The sequence below is a fragment of the Chaetodon auriga genome, chromosome 11 (genome assembly GCF_051107435.1).
Source record: "Chaetodon auriga isolate fChaAug3 chromosome 11, fChaAug3.hap1, whole genome shotgun sequence".
NCBI lineage: Eukaryota > Metazoa > Chordata > Actinopteri > Chaetodontiformes > Chaetodontidae > Chaetodon > Chaetodon auriga.
Genome location: NC_135084.1, coordinates 5,625,076 through 5,648,692, shown reverse-complemented (window position 1 = coordinate 5,648,692; position 23,617 = coordinate 5,625,076). Strand labels below are relative to the sequence as shown.

The window sequence follows — 23,617 nt, the reverse complement described above, 5'->3', positions numbered from 1 at the left end:
CTTGTATGTAACCAAAGATTGACATGAGAACAACAAAAGGAGTTAGGTATAGTATGTGATTACAATGACATGAATGACTAGAGGGGAAGTTTTGGCTTGTGTTCATCAAATTTTAACAAGCTAACTAACAAGCTAACTTAGCAACTAAACTTCAGTATTAAAGATGTTGAGGTGCAGTGTTAATATAGACAAAGATCTTAAGTTTAGTTCTGTTGTTTGCTGAAAATCGTGCTTTAAAGTCACACTTTAGTATTTTTGTTGTGTTTTAATCATGATTTTCTCAGTTTTAATTTTATTCCAATATTAGTCAGTGTTTCAGTCAGAATTTTCTCAGACTTTCATGCTGCTGTAATGGATTTTGCTGAAGGATGTTTCTCCTGTTTGTAAAATATCCAATGAAAAGTACATTTCTCCTGAACCATGTGTTTAGTCGTCTTAGGTGAGAATGTGTTTCTGACTTAACGTATTTCTTCTAACCATAGATAACGACAGCGCATCATGCAGCTTTATGTTTCACTCAGCAAAACTCTGATTTAAAAGATCAGCAGTTCTAAAAGCATTTAAACTGTTATTTACATGGAGCTAAAATGAATACTCAGTTATGTCCAGTGTTCACTGACGGAGGTTGTGTCTGTTTATGAGTCATGCATTACCTTTTAGATGGAGGAGAAGTTTACCATAAGCTTGGTGCTGTTAAATTTAACGGTATGTTAACAGAGCAAGGGAAGCTAATCACTCTGGATATGCACCGAGCAGGAAGGAAAATCCTCCAATGACAAAGATGCATGGAGGCAGGGAGAATTTGCACTTGCAGATAAATGTTTGGTTTTAAGGGAGAACAGTCAATGCTTTGAGACAGCTACTGTGATCTAACAGAGCCAACTATTTCATCTCATCTTTACTTATTTTCATTTTATTTTTTATTCAACCTATCTAGCAGGAATATTTAGCCGGCATGACTTTCAATGCAGCCAAACTTTCTGCCACAAAAGTCTGCTTGTTTTTCTGCGAAATTTACATGCTGCGTGAAGAAATACATCATTATTTTTAAGTGGAAGCTTTTGTGCAAATGTTTGCATTTAATGACTAAGCAGGCTTAAAGAGAGAGACGGGGAAAAAGGAAAAGGAAATGATTGGGAAAGGGAAGAGGAAAGGATGAATGAAAGGAGGATAGGAGAAAGGAGTGAATGGGTAGAGGGAGGGTGAAGTGTGATTGAGGAAGAGATTAGGGAGGAAACGAAAGAGAGATATGTTTGTTGAGCAGAACAAAAAGTGGAGTGAGGTAATGGACTGATGAGCAGTTGATTTCCTCCTTCTTGTCCTCCTTTTATTTACTTTCAGTCCTTCTTTCCTGTCCTGTCCTTTCTGGCACCCTGTCCCTCGAATTCACATTTCGAGGCAAGCTTTGCCTTTGTCTTCAGTAAATTAGCACAAATGCTTCAGCACACATACCAAGCCTAGTGTGGTTTTAAAGCCACAGATGGTCTATCAGAGGGGAGTGTATGAGCGTTTCAAGCAGTGATGGAAAACCGTAGGGGAAAAGATGTGTGTGTGAGTGTGTGTGTGTGCGTGCATGTGTGTACGTGCAGAGGTCTATGAATAGCGACAGTGAGGAAAAGGCTGTCAGAGTGGTAATTCAGAGCTCTGGCTGCACCCATCAACACCAACATTGGCTCAGAAGAATGGAGCCTTGTTGAAGAGGCTTTCTATTACACAATGTGCTGCTAGGAGCCTCGCAACACATCACCCACTATGCGGACTGTGTGTGTGTGTGTGTGTGTGTGTGTGTGTGTGTGTGTGTGTGTGTGTGTGTGTTGTCCTTCTCAATGTGACTGAGAGAGACAAAAAAAAAAGGAGAAAAAGACGCATATGTGACATACTCTGCTTGAATTTCTCTTCCTTCAGAAGTGAGGTTAGTGTGATCTGTCACTGAATTTTAGATTGTGTGCCACCAGTTTGGCGTTTGGCAAGAAATCTGCTGGATTGCTTCACTGTTCATTCAGTGCAAATGGAGCTAATACTCCTGGAGTGTCTGGCAGTCACAGACGGTGGAATGAGGCTATTTTACCGCCATTAGCTCTGGTTCTTAAACCAGCTACTTTCAGGATTCTTGGAGTCTTGGTGCTATCCAGCAAACTAGCCTGCCTTTTCACCACATCAAGCATGCGTCATCAATGCACAACAGAAGTAAACAGTAGTAGCAATGTGGTGGATCACATTGATCTGTGTTTTTATTAAAATACAAGCATGGACAAACTATTAATGAGAAGGAGAGGTAGAAGGCTATTACATGCTAGACAAGTCCAGCTGGGATCCAACTTTTGAGCTTCCAAACCAATTTATTTTTGGTCAAAATCCACCAAATATCAAAACTAGGTGCAGGTACTGGAACGAATCCATTCCATGTGGGTGGAAAAGGGGAGGTGTGCAAGACCAATGGCGTGTTCAGTCATAAGCAATTGCATTCATGCAAAAGAAGCCTTAATTTTAAGCACCACATGCAGCAGTATGAGGTAAGAACATCTCCACCATCTCATTTTATTTCAGTAACTAGAACACTTACTCCGATAATGATATTTTCAATGACTGTTTTCAAAGAGCTCCAGATAATCAGCCTGTCTGTGACTCTGATAATCCAGTTTGATTGACCTTATAGTGTAATATATGCTGTAGGTCAGATGGTAGGACAGGTTGGCCTGTTAGGGTTGGTGGAGTGATTCATGTGTCCTTGAACAACTGAAATTCGCCCTGCTTGTGTGTGCCAAGTGAATGTAATCCTCTACTAGTTGTCTTACCAGTACAGCATCACAGCCATGCCTTATCCCAGTGAGTCCTAAACTCATGCCCCCTCATGCCCCCTTTGGGAGCTGAAAACACCTTGCTAGCATTGTGCTGTTTCTTTATTCTCCACAAATAAATCCCATTCATTGACGTTTTGTCCCAACTGATATTTTGATTTGTCAAAGCAGGAAAGAGCAGCTCGAACTAATGACACCAACAAAGGCTATATTCCAGCAATTAATGCAGCGCAGTACAGCAATTTGCAATGTTATCAGGTCTACTCAATTTCAGTTTCAACACTAATGAGAGTGGCAAGTGAAGCTGCAGACAAAACAAAGAGCTGAAAGACACTGAAGCTCTGTGGGGTGATGGGGTAATAAGCCTCTGTGGGTTTGACACTATCAGTAGCCGTAACAAAGCTCACATCTATAATACACAGTGAAAGGTCAGGGACCGTGTCTTATTACTTTGTTAATTATTGCAGTAATTAACAGCAGTTTTCATTGGTTAACGTTCCACATGTTGCTGTTCCATTCCCTTCCATATTCATCCTGGATGATGGTCTTATCACATGAACTCAGAGCCGGTAGACCCTGCCTGAGTCATGCTGTCCATTCTACAAGTACGTCTCGCAGAAGGAAGCTGAATGGCCTGCAATGACTGCAGTTTGGGGGATTTGAAGTCCATTAAATGTGTTTTCAACTTTGCGAACAAGCTCAGCAAATAGGTTTAGCTCCTTGATTGAGTCATGTTATATAGCTGGCTGACATCAGACGGATCAGCTGAGGACAGTTTGCTGCCTGTTCCCACCTTTATCCCCTCCTCTATTCAGGAGCAGGTATCACGCTAATGTGCTGCAGCTATTAATAGGAAGGAAGCTCCTTCCTGGCTCTGTCAACACCTGACTCACCTTAACTGGCTTCACTTGAGAGAAAATGTGTATGTGCCTGCATGTGTGTGAGTGTGTACACATTGGCATGATTAGCTATCCATCGTCTCTCTTCAGCTCTGTTTATTCATTCTTCTGCCTCTGCCTCCTTTCCTCATAACTCAGCCTATCTTTTCTTCTTTTTTTGCTCAATCTCTCCTCTCTATCATTTTTTTTTTTGTTCTCTCCTCCCCACCTTCCTCTCCTCCTCTTCCTTTGGCACCCTGGCCACCTCCCTCCTTATCCTTTTCTTTACCTTCTTTCTCTCATCTTCTTACTTTACCTTGACTTGTGTCCTCCATGTCTTCTATTCCTCCTTTTCTTCTACAGTCTTCCACCCTGTCTTTCTCCTCCTTTTTTCAACTGTCTCTTTTTTGCCCCCCCCCCCCCCCCCCATCCCTTCCTCCTCCAGTCAGAGGAAGTCAGCAGAGAGAGACAGAGGGGAGCAGCACTGCCTGCTAAGCAGTAGAGCACAACACACTCACAAAGCTCTTTGTGTGTGTGTGTGTGTGTGTGTGTGTGTGTGTGTGTGTGTGTGTGCATGTGCGCATTGGCATACACACTCGAGTATTAAGTTTGTATTTGTGTATAACTGAGTGAATGTGTGTGTGTGTGTGTGTGTGTGTGTGTGTGTGTGTGTGTGTGTGTGTGTGTGTGTGTGTGTCTGTGGATGAAGTGTTCTTGTGACAAGTGTTTATTCACCAGAGAGAGTGAGTGAGTGAGTGAGTGAGTGAGTGAGTGTGTGTGTGTGTGTGTGTGTGTGTGTGTGTGTGTGTGTGTGTGTGTGTGTGTTGCAGGAGCCACTGTTTATCACACTGTCTCTCTGTATCTTAGTCATGAAGTCCAGCTGACTATCACCTCCTCCTTTCTCTCTCCATTCTCTCTCTCTCTCTCTCTCTCTCTCTCTCTCTCTCTCTATCACACACACACACACACACACACACACACACACTCATAGACACCTGTATAGAGCTCTTTAGCAGGTGTTACTTTTTTGTCAGCTCCATCCATTAGATATAATGGGTGTGTGCCTGGAAGGTTTTAAAAAATGAAAAGGTGCATGTGAGCAAGACTCTGTGTGTGTGTGTGTGTGTGTGTGTGTGTGTGTGTGTGTGTGTGTGTGTGTGTGTCCTGTCTGCAACAGTTCATGTCTACCTCTCTTTGCAGTGGCCTAATTAATGTCATCTGTCTCACTTACAGTGACAATGCTTTTACTCTGTTGTCTCCTCCGATCTTTTCTCTCCTTTCCTGTCCTTTACTCAGTTCTTGCTCTTCCCCACTTTATTTTTATCTTGTCTCTTCCTTTGGCTGCTCTCCTGCTTGCCTGTCTTGTTTCATCTTTTTTTCTCACTCTGATATATACAGTATGTATTGATGAATATACACCCAGTCTGTTTGCACAGGTTTTTGTTACCTGCGGTCAGATTTAGTGATTGAATGTTTGAAACTTCAGAGAATGACATGTTCAACAACATGAAGTCCTTTAAGGATAAGTATAGACACATCTTTGATAACGACCAAAAAACTTTAAGTAGCGATAGTTAGCACTGAATATCTGGTCAGAAGTGTCTTCTTGTTAGGTTGTTGTTTGGTTTAATAACCAACTTGAAACTGTTTCGTGTGGTCCAAGTTCTTGTACAGCTGCTTGTGTTTAAACAGCATTTTTGAGATTCGTGTTCAGGACAGACGTCATGTCAGTCTTACGTACACCCCTTTAAATAAAGCCTCACCTAAATTCCTGTAATTCTACTTTGCTGTTCTTTCAGTCGGTGTTCAGCTGCCATCGGTGCCGCTGAACACCTCCTGCACATTTTAAATTAAAAGCCTACTGGAAAAATGAATTATGCCCTTTGAGCTTCTAGAAGGCTTTTAATGTGAAACATGTGAACAGCGAGTGTTGGGTTTCATTCACAGCAGCTTAACGCTGATTGAAAGACAGCAAAGCGGGAGTGATAGGAATTAATTAACTTAGAGAAGAGAGAGAGAATATTTTTTTTATTAAACAGTGCAGAGTGGTGAATGCCACATGACTCCAGCTCTGTACTGACAATTAGTGCTGGAGAAATGAGCATTATTCTGAATTCATCAAGAAGTGCCTAAAGTAAAGCATAGTATCAGCACTAGCATAGAAATGGACCCAGCTCTAGCTTTGGAATATCAGCTCTCCACAGGCACTATGTGCATGTGTAAGGTGACCAAGAGCAGGTACATAAACTATACATATTTCATGACATTCCTCTTAATCCCCTTCCCCCTCTGTGTCCCTGACAGTCTGGTTCCAGTACAGCTCCTCCACAGGCAGACCCCTCCACCTCCTCCTCTGCCTCCTCCTCTACCTCCACCACTACCACCACGAAGGCGGAGCAGAAGAAGCTTTTATCTAAAGACTCCATCCTGTCTCTGTATGCCAGCAGCTCAGTGGGCAGTCAGCCGCAGAGCCAGCAACAGCCTGGTCCAGGACAAGGTAGCGCACACGCGCACACACGCGCACACACGCACACACGCACACACACACACACACACACACACACACCATTTTATTTAACCCTCTGTCATCCATATTGAATTACTAAAGCTTCATTGTCTCATCCAGCATCTACTGTACTATTTCACAGCAGTTAATATACATTCTAGTTGAACCACATCTGCAGGAAATACTGCAGAATGCAAAGACTTATGGGTGCATTGTTACAAAAATAACCTTTTCTACTGCTGTTGGCATCTAAGCTGCTCAACCTAAGCAATCATACTGTAGTTTGCAGCTACTGTGCAGCAGCCTCTGCCCCATCACTGGGTAGCATCGTAGCTATCTGGCATTATACCTGATTCTAAGTCTTTTCTACTTCAAGTGGCAGCAAACGAGGTTGAGTTCAGTCTCACTGCTCTCATCATCCTTGTTTGCAGCAGCAGCTAAGCTGTTTTTAGCAAAAAAGCTCAGACTAACACACTACACATTACTGACCGGCATCACGCAGCAGACACACAGCTTATTTATTTAATCAATTTTAAAGTGACAGTGTACAGGTTAAACATAAATGTTACCATCTGATGCACCATACCAGATTCTAGCTTCAATCTAATTCACATCTGTAGTCCCTTGGCAGGTCAGAGCAAAGAAACAGCACAGAGTAAAAACTACACACAAAGTAAAAAACAAGAACTTGCAAGAATACAATACTGCACACGAAAGCAAATCACAAATGTTTGCTTGTCAAGTAAAAGCAAGTCATGAAGACGGTAAGATAGACTATCAAGCTGAGCAGCTTTTAAGAGATTTTTTAAGTTGGCTTTGAAAGTGCTGATAGAGCTGCAGCTCCTCACATCATCAGGCAGGATGCTCCATTGATTTGTGGCCGTTACACAGAAAGCTGATTGCCCAAATGCAGTGCAGAGAAATGGTATGGTACAAACTCTTATAGAAGATATTCGGAAGGATCTAATAGATTTTACGTAGTGTTCACAAAGTCACATAATGGAAGAGGGACCAAGGCAAATAATCTAACAACCCAAAATTCTCAATGTTTAGTAAATTGTATTTCTCCCGTTCCCGGCAGTGATAGAAATGCTTTGGCTTTTTGTCCACAGTTTTTTGTTTGTATAAGGACTCAAGAGGCACTCAAGAGCTGTTTCACCAGTCCCTAATATGTAAGGCAATAAGACAAATGGGAAAGGCCCATAGCATGCACAGATGTCTTGGCTGCATCCAGACAAAGAAGGTTGTGATGTGTGATCCTTTCCAGCTCAGTCAGTAGTCTCATCTGCATACATTTGCAGTTCTACATCAGAACAGATCATTAATATATGGGTTAAATGACCGGGGACCTAACACTGATCCTTGTGGAACACCTATTGTACACTTAATGTTAGTGGATAGAGCATCACTGCAGCCAATTAGAGAAATATAAAGACATCCATGCCAGTAATTTAGATAAGAAGTTAACTTTTGTCTTGATACTAGAACATCATGATTTAATGCTTTATGCAGATTTAAAGATACAGCACCAACTCTATTTTTTTCAGTCTTGTATACAATCTCAAGAAAAAACTCCTTATACAGAGGCAACAGCAATATGATCTTCAAATAACTCTCCATGTACTCTGAGTTTGACAATTTTTGGTCCCTGCTTGTGAGATTATCATGTTTTTCCAGATCAATTTATTGTTGCTTTTTGCCACGTTCAGCATATTGAGATAAAGCAAGATTTGGCTAATTGTAGCTCTTGGATCACTATGATCATAAAAACCTTTAGAAATCACCATGTCGTTGTCTCCTCTAGTAGTTCTTGCCTTTCTTAGCGCAGGACAGTAAATATTGAGTTTACATTACAACTGTCTGCTAACACATTCACCATATCTGTGAGGAGATAAATATGTCAGATGCTGTGTTTGTAGCTTGTTGCACTGGTCCAAGTAGCCAATTTAATGCAGGTTTAAATGCAGCGCCATTGCATATGAAGTCAATGGAAGGTGCAAACTGAAGCAGAGGTGTGTCCTGAGCTGAAAATGCTGCATCTGCTAAAGGTTAGTGGTTATTCTAAAGGCTTTGTATCTCTGTTTCATAAATGTGCAGAAAAAAGAGGAGAAAGGAGAGAAAGACGTGGTTGTGAGTGAGTTTCAGGATCATTCAGATGCTGAGCTGTCCATAAAGTCTGCACAGGCTCACTGTTCATACATTGTTGGTGTGCACGTTGCTAGCTAGCTACTGCTACTGTCCGTGTAGATGATTTTGGGGAAAAAGCAGGAACTACAAAAACAGTCCAGTTGTCAAGCTTGTGGAAATAACATGAAACTTTAGTGAGCTCAAACCTTTGCAGACACAACCAGAATGTAAATGCAGAACACTGATTCCCAGTCTTTTTGGCTTGGAACCAAACTCCCCTTGCCTTGTGTTTATGAGTTGGTAGGAGTTTAACCAAAGTGTGATTTTTTCCCGTCCAAGGTTGATTCATTTGAATATTTGATTTTTACAACCCTGATTCCAGAGCAGTTGGGAGGCTGTGTAAAACACAAACAAAACCGAATGTGATGCCTCATCAGCTTCATTCATCAATAACCATTTCTGTGAATCCATGGACTGGCAGGTCAAATGTGTAAACGTGTTGTACATGCAGAATTTAAGCAAGCAGAGTACACATGTAGTGTCTCATTAGGGAGAAAAACATACAGTAATAGAAGCACAAGTGCACACAGTCGGATGTAGGTGTTTGTACACAAACAGAGACACACACCTACACACTTTCACACATACTGTACATCAGAGGAAAGATGCATCATAAAAATGGAGGAGAGTGAAGGCAGATGAAAGGTCAGTATACTGAAAAGCAGACAGGCATTTACTGGAGTCCCACTGCAGCAGTAAAAATAGAGAAGTGTCTGCAGATTCACACTCATCTCACAGTTATTATGTGTAAAGACTGAGCTGCCAAGACTGTTCATGAGAGTGTATGTGTGCATGTAGGCGGATGTTCATACATACACACGCATCAACCTGAGCATGTTTGGGATGCAGGGAAAGAATAAGCGGTACACTTTTTCTGAATGACGGAGGACAGGAGGCAGCAGATTTGTGCAGCAGGCTCATGTGCATATTGATTATAGTGCTGCATGATTATGCTGATGTATCGAGGATTAGGAATGGAAATCTGGATGAAGGGCTTTCTGCTGCCTTATTGTCCTCGCTGAATCCAAATAAATGATGATGAAGATCAAAGCCAAGAGAACCTCGCCAGGCTAATGCCTCAAATCACTGACTTCCATCCTGTGTGTGTGTGTGTGTGTGTGTGTGTGTGTGTGTGTGTGTGTGTGTGTGTGTGTGTATGTGTGTGTGTGTGTGTGAGAGTGAGAGAAAGAGAGACCACAGCAGCCTCTCCATAATGTACCAGGCTGGATGTGGCTCCAAGTGCAGCTAATAACAAAATGATGCTGAATGCTGAAGTCAGAAAATATTCCATGAATCAATGAACCCTTCACTGATCCTCTATTGATCGGTTATTGATTTCCTCTTTGAATCTATACCAGGAGATGATTTTCAGAATTTGAGACATGATCCAAGTTGTGCTATAAGAGACTATCTTTCAGAAACAGGTGGAAGTCCAACATTTCTCCATGCAGTCACTAAAGCTTCCCACTCGGTTTAAATACTTTTTGATTTTGAGACTCATCCCGTTCCCACAGTGGTCTCGTGCAGCGCTGAAGTGTGGATGTATTATATCCTGACACCTCAGTTTCATCTTTAGATGCAGTTATGTGTTTAAATGAGCCCAGTCAAGCAAACTTTTACTCTGCTCGGTCTAATGTTTTCATCTTCACATTCAAGTCAGGTTTGACTTTAATCTTGCATTTCTTTCAAGCATCAGGACAAAGGTTGATGCCAAATTCACTGCACTGCCTGTGGTTGCTTCACGATGCAGTCCACCTCCTGTGTTGCCAGTTGGATGCTTTTAATGTGAAGGAGCATGTGGGGTGTTCTGTGTGATCAGAAAGTGAAGAGCAGACACTGAGACTTTTATCGATGTGATGAAGTCACATCTATGAATCTTCAAATGTGAATCTGGCAGGAATGGCAGACTCCAGCACGCACGATGAAAACGACTTTATAGATAAGTAAGGACAGAGAGTAGATGAATGGCTGCTGCGTAAAAAAAATGTTTCCCATAAACACGCAGTAGCAGAACTGGATTGTGATATATTGAAATTCTGAAGTATTATAACTTAAAAACTTTCTCAAATACACACCTAAACACAACACTTCAAGGAGTTCCTTCTGGTTTTAGTGTTTTATTTATTGTTTTGCACTCTTCAGGCACAAAGTACTTTCCTGACAAAAGGAAATAAAGTTAGATAACAAGCACAGTGGCTCTAGTGGCCTTACAAAGGGTTTTAAAGTGTTTGGAACATTGTAGCTGTGTTATGTGGAAGCTTGACGCCCTTAAGATTTTTTTAGATTTGTTAGTTTCCGAAGCAACATTTACTCTTTAAATTAATTATTTTTCTACATGTCTTGTAGGGAATCAAAGCAAAATTGGATTCATTGCAGTTTGTGAAGAAAACTGTTTATTTACTTCAACAGTTGAAAATATGCTCACTAGTAGGAAAATTAACATGAAGTCTGTAGAGCACAGTTATGTAAACCTAACTGTGTGTGTGTGTGTGTGTGTGTGTGTGTGTGTGTGTGTGTGTGTGTGTGTGTGTGTGTGTTGTCCCTTGCCACAGCAGGGATGTACATGGGCCAGCCTCAGATGCAGTTCACTCCGCAGGGTTTCGCCCCAGGGATGGGCGGAGCCGTCCCACCCACCACCATGATGGGCGGAGGGGCCATGATGTCCGGCATGGCTCTGTCCAACGGCGGCTACATGGGCATGCAGCAGCAAGGCGCCATGCCAGTCAACCAAGGGCAGAACATGTACAGTGTGCAGCAAGGACAGCAGCAAGGACAGTGGAATATGAGCCAGGTAACACTCAGGACAGACAAAAATATATGTTCATCTAAAACACACTCACAGCAGTGGTGCTTAATTCATTTTATAGTGATGGTGAAAGCATTTGAACGTTTAACTGATTGTAATTCACTCCGGTTTCTCTGCACATGAATCTTTTAGGAAGCATCTGTATATGTTTATTCTAATTTGTAGTCACTTTAATAAAAATGTCAGAAATCTTTTGATACAGCACCTGTGAAAGAGTTTTATTATCGCGGTTCTAAAAGTTAATATATGGTTTCACACAATGTTCTGCTCCCTAAGTTTGAGCAAAGCCCCGTGCTGTAATGACATCACTCCTTCAGCCTCTCTAAAAGCCCCAAAAGAGCAGCTTTAATCAACTGTTCAATCTTTTTTTTATGACCAAGGTTATTGTAAAATAGTATGATGGATTTTTTTTTCTGAAATTCTAGCAAGTCATTTTCTTGTCCCTGTGTCCCTAATTCTGGCCCTGTACCATGAAATCATCCCAGAGAACATAATGAATTCAGCAACATTTGGTGGGATTGTTTGATGCAGGCGGAGTGGTGACAAAGTCATCTAAAGACAGAGACCTTGCAGGGAGTGACACATGACTGGGAGCAGTGAAATATAGTAGATGTGTATCGTGTAATAAAATAAAGCCAGGCCTTTTCTGTCATTTTCAATCAACATGTCATTAAATGAATTTTCCTGATCCAGTTCAGCTCTTCAGTTTTATACCCAGTGATTAAACATGTGACATATACTTTATGGAGCCAATACTGGTTAAAATCCAGTCTGCTCTACTCAGTGTTTCCCAGCGCTGATATGACAGATGTGATGTGCATGATTGATCTGAAACAAAGAGCCCTGTATTCTCCACCTCACTTATTCCTTGTTGGACTCTCAGCAGCAGCAAACAGACGCAGTAACAGACAGTTCTTGCCGAGTGGATTCACAGAGTAAACTAGCTGTGTTCTAGTTACAGCGGCTCTGTCAACTGGTCAGTCTGTTCTGCCCTTGTTTTACCTTTATGAACTGGTACAAACAGCACAGCCTGTATCATTATCTGGGTTTTGACATGTGATCACAGGGCTTGTTATTTAAACCCTCTGGTAATGAATAGATTTCTTATTATTACGATTCTGCCTGATTCACAATATGCAAACTATGGCGTCCCCAGGACAAGAGCTGCAGCATGAGCTGTTTCTTTTGTGTTTACTGAGGAAAGGTTCGCCTGTACATAGTGATGGAAGAAGGAAAGTTAGGTGACCATGAAACATTCTGAATGGATTTTTTTTCTTAAATCTTCTGACAGTGTGATTTTAAATCCTGGTCTCTTCTTGATATCAAATAATCAGGACTGAATAAGGAACAATCGCCGCTAAAGTTTTGGAAAAAAGACATTGCTAAGTACTGATTGGTGCATTGAAGTACATGACATCACCTTTTCCAGCAGAGCCCGCCCACTTCAAACCGGTGAGAAGAGCACAAACAAACACACAAATACAGATATGACGTGTGAAATGTTGTTAGTTTGTGTTCAATCGCTCTCAGAACGTATCCAAGCTCTCACCTCCAGGAGAGGTCTCACTCCTCTGAAAGCATTCTGAGTGCAATGTGTTGTCACGTCTTTTTCCTTATTCAGATATCAAGACACAGATCACATGTCAAGACCTGGTGGAAAATGGGTCCTTTATATTTTCTAACTTTAGGTTCATCCCAGTTCACAAACCAAATTTGCTAATATTTACAGAGTAAGCCTCCAAAGTCCAGTGAGGTCAGGTTTTTATATGTAGCCCAAAATCAGAAATTTGTCCAAAGGGCTTAAAGTGAAGCCGTACTGCCAATTAGGGATGTAATTAAACAAGATGTTAATTATGAAGCCCAAGAGCACTCATGACACTGCTAATAAAAACATCTGCTGAGTTAAGTTAAGAATGTAAGTAGTGTGTCAGCCAACATCACGGCAGGAATGAAGTCAGATCATAAAACGTGCACATCTCCCCTCTCCATGTGAAAATACTACAGATCTCCACAGGATCGATAGTGGGAAGCCTGTCAACACGTCTGTCTTACAGCTTTCTAAGTGTGTCGCCTGCTGCTCAAACACACACCACTTATATGTACCCAGTCCTTATCACACAGCATATGAGTGTGTGGCTGCACTCAGCACTCAAAACTGTTGTCAGCATCTTGACAACTGGGAAGGTTAATGAGAGATCATAAATCACCACTGCAACACACACACACACACACACACACACACACACACACACACACACACCTGTCACCGCCTTTGGTCAAAGTGGGAGGTGCATGATGAGGTGTGTGTGTGTTTTGTGCTGGAAGAAGTAATGGAATCTTGAGTTGATGAACGAGCGCTTGGTTGCTTGTGTGTCCGGCACGTACATAACCACACGCACACACATGCACACACATGCACAGCTCTCAGATGACTAGATAAGCGAGTAGCACTGCACCAAAGCACATTAATAATAGATAAGACAGGATGGAAGGAGGAGAGCAAGCAGGGGGGCAGGGAAGGTAGATGGTGGCAGGAGGTGAAGAGTTGGTAGGTGAACAGGGAAGTGAGGAGTGGTGGGAGGGGGGGACAGCAGGGAGCAGGGGGAGCCGAAAGCCTTTAAAATTAGAGGTGAAGGTAAAAAGTGAGAGATGGAGGCCTGGGAGTCGGGCTAAAGGATGGAGAGCAGCCCCCCTGCTTACAGAATGAGGGAATAGCGGTCTATTTTTGCTCTGATGAGTTCTACCACTGACTTCCCTCCTCTCTCTCTCTCTCTCTCTCTCTCTCTCTCTCTCTCTCTCTCTCTCTGTCTTTCTCTCGCTCGCCCTTTTTTTCTCTCGCTCAGATGACCCAGCAGATGTCAGGCATGGCCATGAGTGGTGGAGGGCCTACACCAGCCACTTTAAGCCAGTCAGGGGCCCCCGCAGCCGGTTGGCCCACAGCTTCACCGACGGCTTCTGGCCAGACCCTCAGCACTCAGCTGTGGAAGTGATGAGCGGGGGGTCCAGTGGACGAGTGGGTGGGTGGGTAGAAAATGGCCACATGTCAACAAAATGGTTCAAATTTGCCCCTGACCTGCCCATCACCTCACAGCTCCGAATAAAGAACGCACAGCGGGGGTAGTTTGACTGCCCTTAACGCCCCTCCCACACCCCACACACCTTCATCATGGTTCCTTTAATAAACTGTGATGACGCCCCACTGGATGGAGTGGAAAAAAAAAGACTGGCTGCTGTCATTTCCAGTCTTTACTCATCTTTCCGCTTCCTTTTTGATTACCTTTAGGTGTTGTTGTCTGAAGAAAGAGACAAAAACAGCAGAAACGACAAACAAGAGCGCTGCTGGACCCATAACTCCAAGTGTCTATTCTAGTAATATTATATCCTCACCAAAATGGATAGTTAGTGAATAGTCTTTCAATACTTACAGTAGATATGGCTATCTTGTGGTTGGTCTATGCTACCCTGTCCTCACCCCTCCCTCTGCTGTGTATATTGTAACCTCCCCCTTCCTCTCCCCCCTCCCCCCTCTCTGTAGGGCGAGCAGAGCCTCGTAGCAGATAATCGTCTGAACAGTACTGTATTTATGTGAATAAGACGTCAAGCCTCCACTTTTTCAGAGCCATAGGAGAGAGGTTGACTTTGTTTGGTTTGAGTTCTCTTCATCATGTGACACTCGGTGTCCGTGGAGGGGAATGATCTGGAGTTTACTTTGACACGGTCTTAAAGCTGCTTATACAGTCGATGTTACTTTGCACTGACTCATTGTTTCGTAATTTGACCATTTTCCTACAAAGAATTCGAAAACATTGTGAGTATGAAATCAATCATGTCTCATTAGAACCACTACAAGTTTTTTCCCTCTTGTACACCAGTGGCTCCTAACCTCAGACTGGGGTCGCAACATACACATGAGGGATTGCAAGATGCTTTGAAGAAGAAAAAAATAGCATTTCTTGTTTTTTCTTCATTTTTCTGAATCTTTGCTTTTTATCGTGAACAACTGGAGAGTCTTGTCTCTGAGGGCTTTGAAAACTGTTCAACTTCAACAACCGTGAGACAAGGGGACATCACTCTTTGAACTCCTCCCGACTCGCTCGTAGGGCCAAGCAATACAGTCAAGAAGGAAAATCTTTTTAATTTCATAAGTTGAATAATTTTTCCCAGTCAAATGCAAAGCGGCTGAAACACGACTGAAACGTCTGTATGTGTGAAACAGTTTAGCAAAAAACTGGAAAATAAGTGAACCACCGGCAGGGCATGCGTTTTATAGACAGTATACACAGGTTAGTCCATCCAAGTAAGGACTGCTGGACCAGAGAAACAGCTAGCCTGACTGCCCAAAGCTAAAAAATCACCTCTAAAGCTCACTAACATGTTATATGTCATTTGTTCAAGCCGTACACAAACAGAAAAAAGCAGTTTAATGGAGTTATGTGGTGAAACTATTTTTCTTAACTCTGGACAGAACCAGGCTAACTGTTTCACCCCTGAGCTAAGCTAAGCTAATCACCTCCTGACATGGGCTCCACACTTAACACACAGACATGAGAGTGGTGCTGATCATCTCGTCTCACTCTGTCAAGCGAGTACACATTCAGTTTCAGTGCAGACTAAACAAAGTGATAATCACTCTTTACTCCCAGAGCTTCATCTCTGACAGCACGGGCAGTTCCTCAGAAACAAACACAAACCAAAGGCGCAGATCAGAGAGTAGAATCCTCTTTCAGTCCAATATTTCACTAGAATTTGATTGCTGGATATGTAATTAGATTACTCAAGCTAACTATTCTCAACAGTCCTGAAAACTGCAGTGTTCGTGTCACAGTTTAAAGGACTCAAGACACTAAAGACGCCTGCCAGCTGTCATGCTCTGTTTAGCTGTATTCAGTTTTCACAATGTAGACATTCTACACAAACTGGAAAAACAAAAACTCAGATTCATTTCATTTGTTGCCCAAGCCTAGTCGCAAGTATGGTTGGGAACCTCTGAAATATAGATCCTACGCTGGCTGAGACATCAGCGCCTGTATCAGTGCTTTTATCAGCAGATGAACATAGTTGTCCAGCCTTGTTTCTCATATGGCGAGCTGATTAAAAACAACCCAAAACTCCAAATGTCAAGGATTCCCTTTACGTCCCTGTAACCACTGGGTGTCCCCTGGGTGTCTTTGGTAACCATGCTGTGGTGTTTTGAAGCGTTTTTAAACCAGATGAGCTGGGTCCACTGGAAACTGGGCTCCGACCCAGTTAAGACATTCCATGTTGTTGAAATGATCCTTTTCCCCAGCGTTCCCTGAGGCAAATAAAGCACTCCTGGAATCACAGCAGTTTGTCTTTACTGCACTTTAAATAGCAGAAAGGTACTGTATCCCTTGCTGTGTTGTGGTTTTGTCTCTCAGATCGTTGTCAGGGAGCAGCAGAGATGAGTGAGCTGTCGATTGGCTTCCAGCTGCAGGCCAGGATTTCCATCGCTTTCTATTTTAAAACTGGAACACCCAAAACGTTGCTCCCTTTGTATATGATGCTGTAACCATATGTTCTGTCATCATCTTTATTGTGGTGTTTTGATGTGTGCAGTACAAGAGAAGCACAGTTAGTCTGATGCAAATAAACCTGGATGACCAATCAGAGGGCTAGACTGACAGGGCGTGGAACGGGATTGGACAGTGCTAGAAAACGGGGACCTGTATGAAAGTGTTTGATGGGTCCCGCCACCGCTGTCCAATCCTTGTTTTTTGGGAGTAAGAGCAGAGGAGCAGGGGTAGAAATGAACACACATGACACACACATACACACACACACGCACGCACACACAGACACACTGCCGGGTGCCGACGCAGAGATTCATGTCCGTATAAACAGGGTCCCTCTGCCATGCAATAACTGTAGCACTCTCACACACACATGGTTAGTGTGAACATCACAGACGCATATTCAATAAATCTCACGTCCTCCAGGTTTATTTCCAATTTGTTTACATTTTCTGGTGCCTAGTACAGAGAAAAAAAAAAAAAGTGGTTTCCGTGCATTAAAAAAAAAAATCTACATGAAGTTTTCTGTGTCCATCTCTGTCCAATGACTCTTCAAACTGTAAAATGAATTTCGTTTGCTCCTTTTTTCTCTTCCGAGTTTTACAAGAGGGTCATTTGAAATAAAGGCTGTTGAATCCTGGATTGAATCCTGTTTTCATTTCCTGTGTTAACATCATACACCAACCCAGTCCTCTCTAAACGTCAGCGATCACGACGATGCCGCCATTAACATACACTGAAGAAAAGGTTCCCTTCGCATCTGAGCTGTGAAACCAGCGGCCTGTCTGATGTGCTGCTTGTATCTACTCAAGTCATTCCTTTTCATTCCTCCGCTGGCAGGTGCGTTTACTCGTGAGGCGAGTTTTCTTTGTTGTCAGCCCACAGACTGCATTATTGATGGCAGCGTGTCAGGAGAGATGTTACTCGCTTCTTCACGTGGGCCGTTTCCAAACTTGATCACATACAACACATACACAGAGAATGAGGCAAAGGTCGTTCAAGATCCTTACATATCATCAGTTCAGGGTGATGGAAGGAGAATTCCATAGCATTTATGCATTAATAAATCATTACCACATCAGCTTTGAGACAATGTGATTCATTTCGAAGAGCAGAGTTACGAGCCACCATGAGGACATGAAGAGAGTGCCGTTATTCCACAACAAACAAACCTAAGATTTTTGGCAGATGATAAAAACAGTGAAAAACTGATGCAAAAAATCCCCTTCCAACACCTTAATTTGCTCAAGGTGAGAGGTATAAACAGTTACTGCAAGTACACATATTTTCAATATTGTATACTTACTCACTTGAGACAACAATGCCAGTTTCATGTGCATTAAATACAGAGCTGGAGTTGGGTTGTGGTTAGCCTAGCCTTGCCTAGCTTAGCACCTGAACTCAGCTAGCTTGGCTCTTAGTAAAGTTCAAAAATACACACAGCAGCACCGCCAATCATAGTCTTGACCTCTGGAGAGGGCCAGGCTAGCTGTTTACAGGCTATGCTAACAGTACATACCAGCTTGGTACATAATGCACAGACAGGAAATTGGTATCAATCTTCTTATCCGGTTAAAGAAACAGCATCACAATAGCACTGTTATAAGATAAAGGCAGTTATCTGTTTGGATGGTAATTATGTCACGGTATCACAATTAATCTGACACTGATGTATTAATGATTAAAAATGATTCACATGGCACGTTTCAATTCAGCGACATATTTTTTTACATTTATACTTGACTTTTTCACATCAGCAAGCCGTGGATGGAGGAAATGTGACGTCCAAGTCATCCCAGTTTGTAAAACGGACATATCCAGTGCTGCCCAGTTCTCACAGAGCACGTTTGACAGACAGCCAGAGGTCTTGAATCATGCAGCTCCTCAGAGTCTGTGGCCGTCATGAACAGATTGTATTAGCCAGATAAGGAGAGAGAGCAGGGGGCCGCCATCAGTCCCAGCCAAGAGATGATGGCAAGTCACAATCGGCTCCTGGTTTTGGATCCACTGCTCGGCTCTCTCACACCTCAATGACCACATTGTCTTTCCGATGTTTAGGCTCATTTGCAAGGTGCGGTTTCTCTGTGCGAGTGTGCCAAACCAGCACCTGAAAAAGAGAAAACGAAGGATGAGAAAATGTGCCAACAGTGAGGATTTGCTGAGACCATGTAAGACCAAAGACTTATGCTGATGTATGTTTTGGGGGAGATTAAAGTTGCTGGCTCTTTAGATCATGTGGCCAAGAATTTTTTTTTGCATGTCAGAGAATCATGGAACAAAAATGAGATTTAAAGGCACCTGGTGGAGGGTTTTGAACACTACTACTGCTCTAGAGAAATGTTTTTCAGGCGCATGTCCCCATCTCGTTTATCTATAATGTCAAAAGCAACGTACACAACTGATTCCCTGCTAGCAATCAGGCAAACAATCAGATCAGAAACAGGCCTCTCAAACCCCAACCTGCAAAAATCCATTTTCAAAATAAAAGCTCTGATCCGAAAGAGACCCGAGGAACCAAACAGACCAGCCCAAACAGAGAGAACGCCACTGGTAGCAGCAAGGTTGTTCCATCAATTAGTGAGCAGCTGCGATCAAAGAGCAGAAATAAATGTCATTTTACCTGCTCTTCACAGATCGCACTCTCTGTCAAGCATCAAATGGCTGATGTTTCTCCTGTGAGGGTCATTTCATGTCCCTTTGGATCCACTGGGTTATTACACATATTGACACAGAGATCAGAGGCCTGCAGAATGACGCACGCTTCAATGCAGATTTCACAGATTTACACCCCTGAAGCTAAATACAACATGAGACGTATCTCCATTACATCAGAGGTGACTGACTGCTGTCTGGTATTCATGAAAGGCCAACTGGGCAGTTAGTGAGTGGTTCTTTTTCTTTCACTGGAAAGTAAAGGCTTCATTCCTTGATGATTCTCCGCTGAACTATCTGTCAAATGAAGGACACTGTTGTATTCTTTGAACTGTATCCTCCTGCTGCCAAATCTAGATTCTCACCACTGTGCCAGGGGGGATTCCACACACAGGAAACAGTCTGACACCTCCTGTAATGGATCAAATCAAAAGCAGCACGCACCTCAATGCAGCTGTTTGTCTTGTGTTTGCACAGCAATTTCACAGCAATATAGTGGTGAGAAAACACTGCCGTAGATGCAAAGATTGATATTTTCCTGGAGAAAGGGCCGAATTTCAGTCTACAGAGATTCAAGTGAGGCTATTTGTATTAAGAATGTTTTTTTTTTTTATTATTATTGCAAATCACTAATGAGCTTATAGTTCATGTGTGACATTTCTGTGTCCAAAGCAACACACACACACACACACACACACACACACACACACAGGCTCACAGAGGCTCACAGAGACATGATTTATTGCTGGCTGCCGTTGTTTCTGGGCTTCTTCAGGTGGAACATGTCACTTCCTGCACACTGTGCCGCTAATTGGCCCACTTTGCATATCTAACGAGGCTAATGTAGCATCCACTACAGCATCACTCCAGAGCTGTGGGGAAAATGGTACAGAACGTGTGTGAGTCTGTGCACGCGAGTGTGCACACTCACCAATTATGCAGTCAGACTGGCCTCCCCGTTCCCCTGGACTCACACACCTCTCTTCCTCCTCCTGCACAAGTCTCCTTCTCCCAGTTCCATTTTCCTCATTCATCACGTCCACCTTTTCTCTTATGGCCTCGCTCTTGTTTTTACCTCTCAGTCCTCTCTCCTGCTCTATCTTTCTCTTCCTCCCTGAGGCAACTTGGAGACAAAAAGCTTTACCAGGTTAGAGCTTTTTTTTCTTTTTGCCTTAATAGCACAAGATGAGGAGAGGCTGGACTCTTCACATCAGAGGGAGGAACTGGTGGAGGAGCAGTGGAATAATGTGTGGGTAGCAGTTTCTGGTTTTACTTCGGAACAACATGCATCCTACATGACTGCACTGGAAATTATTGCAATTTAGGGCAGCAGCTTATTTTGTAGCTTTGGCCAAAGTGTATATTATGGAAATGTTGTACTCACTACATAAATGATAGATATCAACCTGGCCTGATGATCAGACTAACATGAATGAAGTTTTAAGATGTTAATGAAAGCTGACGATGATAACGATCCTGTTTTTTTTGTACTGAGCAGGATTTTCAGTTGTTGGTTCTTATTACTCCTCAGACACCCTACAAGCCAAAACCAATATATCTGCAATATGCTACAATCACTGCTATTCATCAGTTAAGTGCTTAGCAAGGTGACTGCCGAGATGTGAGAGGATTCCCTACATCATTTTATTTGGAGGTAGAGGTGAATACAATTGAATTGCACGGGGAAACTGTGCACACACAACTACAGCATGTACGGTAAGCCAAAGTCCAGTCAGCTTGTCAGTAAACTGTGATGGCTGTATACAACAGACATGTTACTGTTCACCTGACTGAGATCTCTGCAGTGCAATTTTATTAGTCGCAACATACTACTGTTCAAACTTGGATAAAAAAAAATCAGCAGTTTGCAGAAGAAGTTAAGTAACAAACATTTTGCTAAGGCTGTGTGCTGCCTAACGTACTGTGACAGTCACATCTTAGCGTCACGGTGAATTACCAGAATCACGTCAGTTCACGGGTTGCGTTCACATTAATTTGAACAAAGGACGTTTTAGTTCTTATTTGTTGAACCTCGAAAAAGTGCATCCTTACAGAGGTAATGACCAAAGAAATTAAAATACATAAATAAATAAATAATAAGACCAAATTAAATCCAGACCACACCACTGGGTCCATTCAGTAGCTGTTCTGGAGTTTTCCCAGTTGAATTGTAGATGTTCAAATTTCCATTTTTCCTCTTAAAGACTTCAGTTCTGTTGACTGCTGTTTCCAAGAATAAACTTTCAGTGAAGACTCAAGTCAAAATAAAGTAGAATCATCCCTTAATGGGTCAGAGAGGGAAAACTGCATCAAATCCATTCGTAATGATTTGAGGATCATATCCCCCAAAGCACATCTAGTGGTGGTCAGAGATGCATTTAGCCACATTAATAAAATCAAAATGAAGTCTAGAAGGAACAGACAACCAATGCAAATGAAATAGACAGCGGTGTAGTCTTTCAGTCCATGGCAGCAGACGTCCATGTGTCCCTCTTCCTTCCACTGTGTCATTCTGTCTTTGTTTTTAACTCCACCTTCAGTCAATTCAAATACCTATTCCCTTTTCTCCACACAGGCCTTTACTTCCCCTCCTCTCTTCTCTATCTCATTTTCCTCCTGTGCTATCATCTGTCTCCATCTGTTCCTGCCTTCCCCCTCCTCTCTTGTCCTGTCACTGCTGTCTGTTGCCATTACTCTCCTGCTCTAACGACATCACAGCTCCTGTCAGTCGTCTCCAGATAATGACCCGGCCATCAGATGAGCATTCCTGTCCTCCATTGTCAAGGTCAGGATTGAGGCTCTGTGATCTGATCCTAGATAACTTCTTCAAAATGGACAGAGCCTGGACTTAGGGTGTGTCCCAGCTGCTGGAGAGGGCATCAATATCAAATCATTTCAATCACAACTGTCCCAACCAGCCAAATGCAACCGCAGATGGTTTACATTGTGATTTAAGCTCGAGAGTGACTTGAATGTGTCGAGCACAAGGTGTAGAAACACAGATATTTAGAGTTCAAGTTCAAAAATCCCACTACCACCTCTAAAGATCATAATTACCATGTTATATGTACTGTTTTACAGGTTAAACCAATTTAATATAATCAGAATTATTGAGAATTAGAGGTGTTGTTTGGTGGATTGTGAAGTTTGGACAGAGCCAGGCCAGCTGTTTCCCTTTTTCCAGTTGTTATGCTAAGCTAGGCTAATGTCACCCATATTTACTGTACTGACGCAAGAGTAGTATTGATCCCCTTCAGAATAAAACATGGTGAACCTCTACATTTCCCTGTGACACTGGGGTTGATGCTGCAGAGTGATCTAAGTGCTACATTAGACATAAAATCAATCAGGTTCGTTTTTGCCTCCCAACAATCTCTGCTGGTGCTGAATGGTGCATTAAGTTAATTTCATTTTTTCAATTGAAGTTTTCATCCACTAGCTGATCTCTGGTGTTGCCATAAGACCTGTGTTGCTAAGATTCGCTGCTTGATCTGGCATATGGTGGTCCCCTCCACTCATTCTTTCATTGTCTTTTGCTGTATTAATTCATTAATTTGTACTTTTTAATTTATTTTTTCATCTGTATGTTCATTGGTCACTAGATGTGTGTGTCAATAAACATTCATTGACAAAGGATCTGCTTATGTGGCATGTCTGTACGGAGCATTACAGCACAGTCACTGTTCACGTCACCTTCAGACAGACTGAATGAATACACTGGCCACATTGACAGCCTGAAGTGAATTTAAAGTTAAATTCTGTTACTCAGTATAAATACTGATCATTTCAAATAGCCAGAAGTGAGTGGAATCGCTCTACTTCATCTTTCTATTGATTAATGTTTTCATGCTACACATTGTGGTGCCCTTTACTGATGTATTTATTCTACAGTTACCACAGAAATTCAGATTCTTAACACTCTTCAAGTGTCAGATACAATCTACTGAAAGCTTTAAGAACATAACTTTTTCAAACATGTTGCACTATTTTCTATGTAAACGTGCACAATACATTGTTGTGTTATTCATTTTTGCATTTTCTTATTATTATCTTATTATTTTACCATTTTATTTTTTAAACATATCTTCTATTCTAATCATTTAATTGATCTTTATGTTATATATCCTGTATGGTTTTCTGTGTAAGTGGTCATTGTTCAAAACATTGATGAGTAATGATGTCACTTTCTCTGTTATCAGTGATGATGTCATCCTGGCGGCACAAGAACCTCTCATGATGACATCACATCTTGTTGCCGG

General features: G+C 42.2%; 2 protein-coding genes across 5 annotated transcripts in view; one reads left to right on the top strand and one right to left on the bottom strand.

Moving 5' to 3' along the window:
- Positions 1 to 17,346, top strand: part of LOC143328091 (stromal membrane-associated protein 1-like) — a 93,610-nt gene extending 76,264 nt beyond the window's left edge. For 3 of the 4 annotated variants that reach the window (XM_076743014.1, XM_076743018.1, XM_076743017.1), the window contains exons 9-11: positions 5,981 to 6,173; positions 10,922 to 11,160; positions 14,019 to 17,346. In XM_076743014.1, the coding sequence (XP_076599129.1) occupies positions 5,981 to 6,173; positions 10,922 to 11,160; positions 14,019 to 14,165 (579 nt within the window). In that variant the 3' untranslated portion in view covers positions 14,166 to 17,346. The remainder of the gene's footprint in view (positions 1 to 5,980; positions 6,174 to 10,921; positions 11,161 to 14,018) is intronic. The other variant, XM_076743015.1, reaches the window with a different exon arrangement.
- Positions 15,208 to 23,617, bottom strand: part of b3gat2 (beta-1,3-glucuronyltransferase 2 (glucuronosyltransferase S)) — a 42,196-nt gene continuing 33,786 nt past the window's right edge. Inside the window, exon 4 of the mRNA XM_076743021.1 lies at positions 15,208 to 18,813. Coding sequence (XP_076599136.1) covers positions 18,727 to 18,813 — 87 coding nt within the window. The 3' untranslated portion in view covers positions 15,208 to 18,726. The remainder of the gene's footprint in view (positions 18,814 to 23,617) is intronic.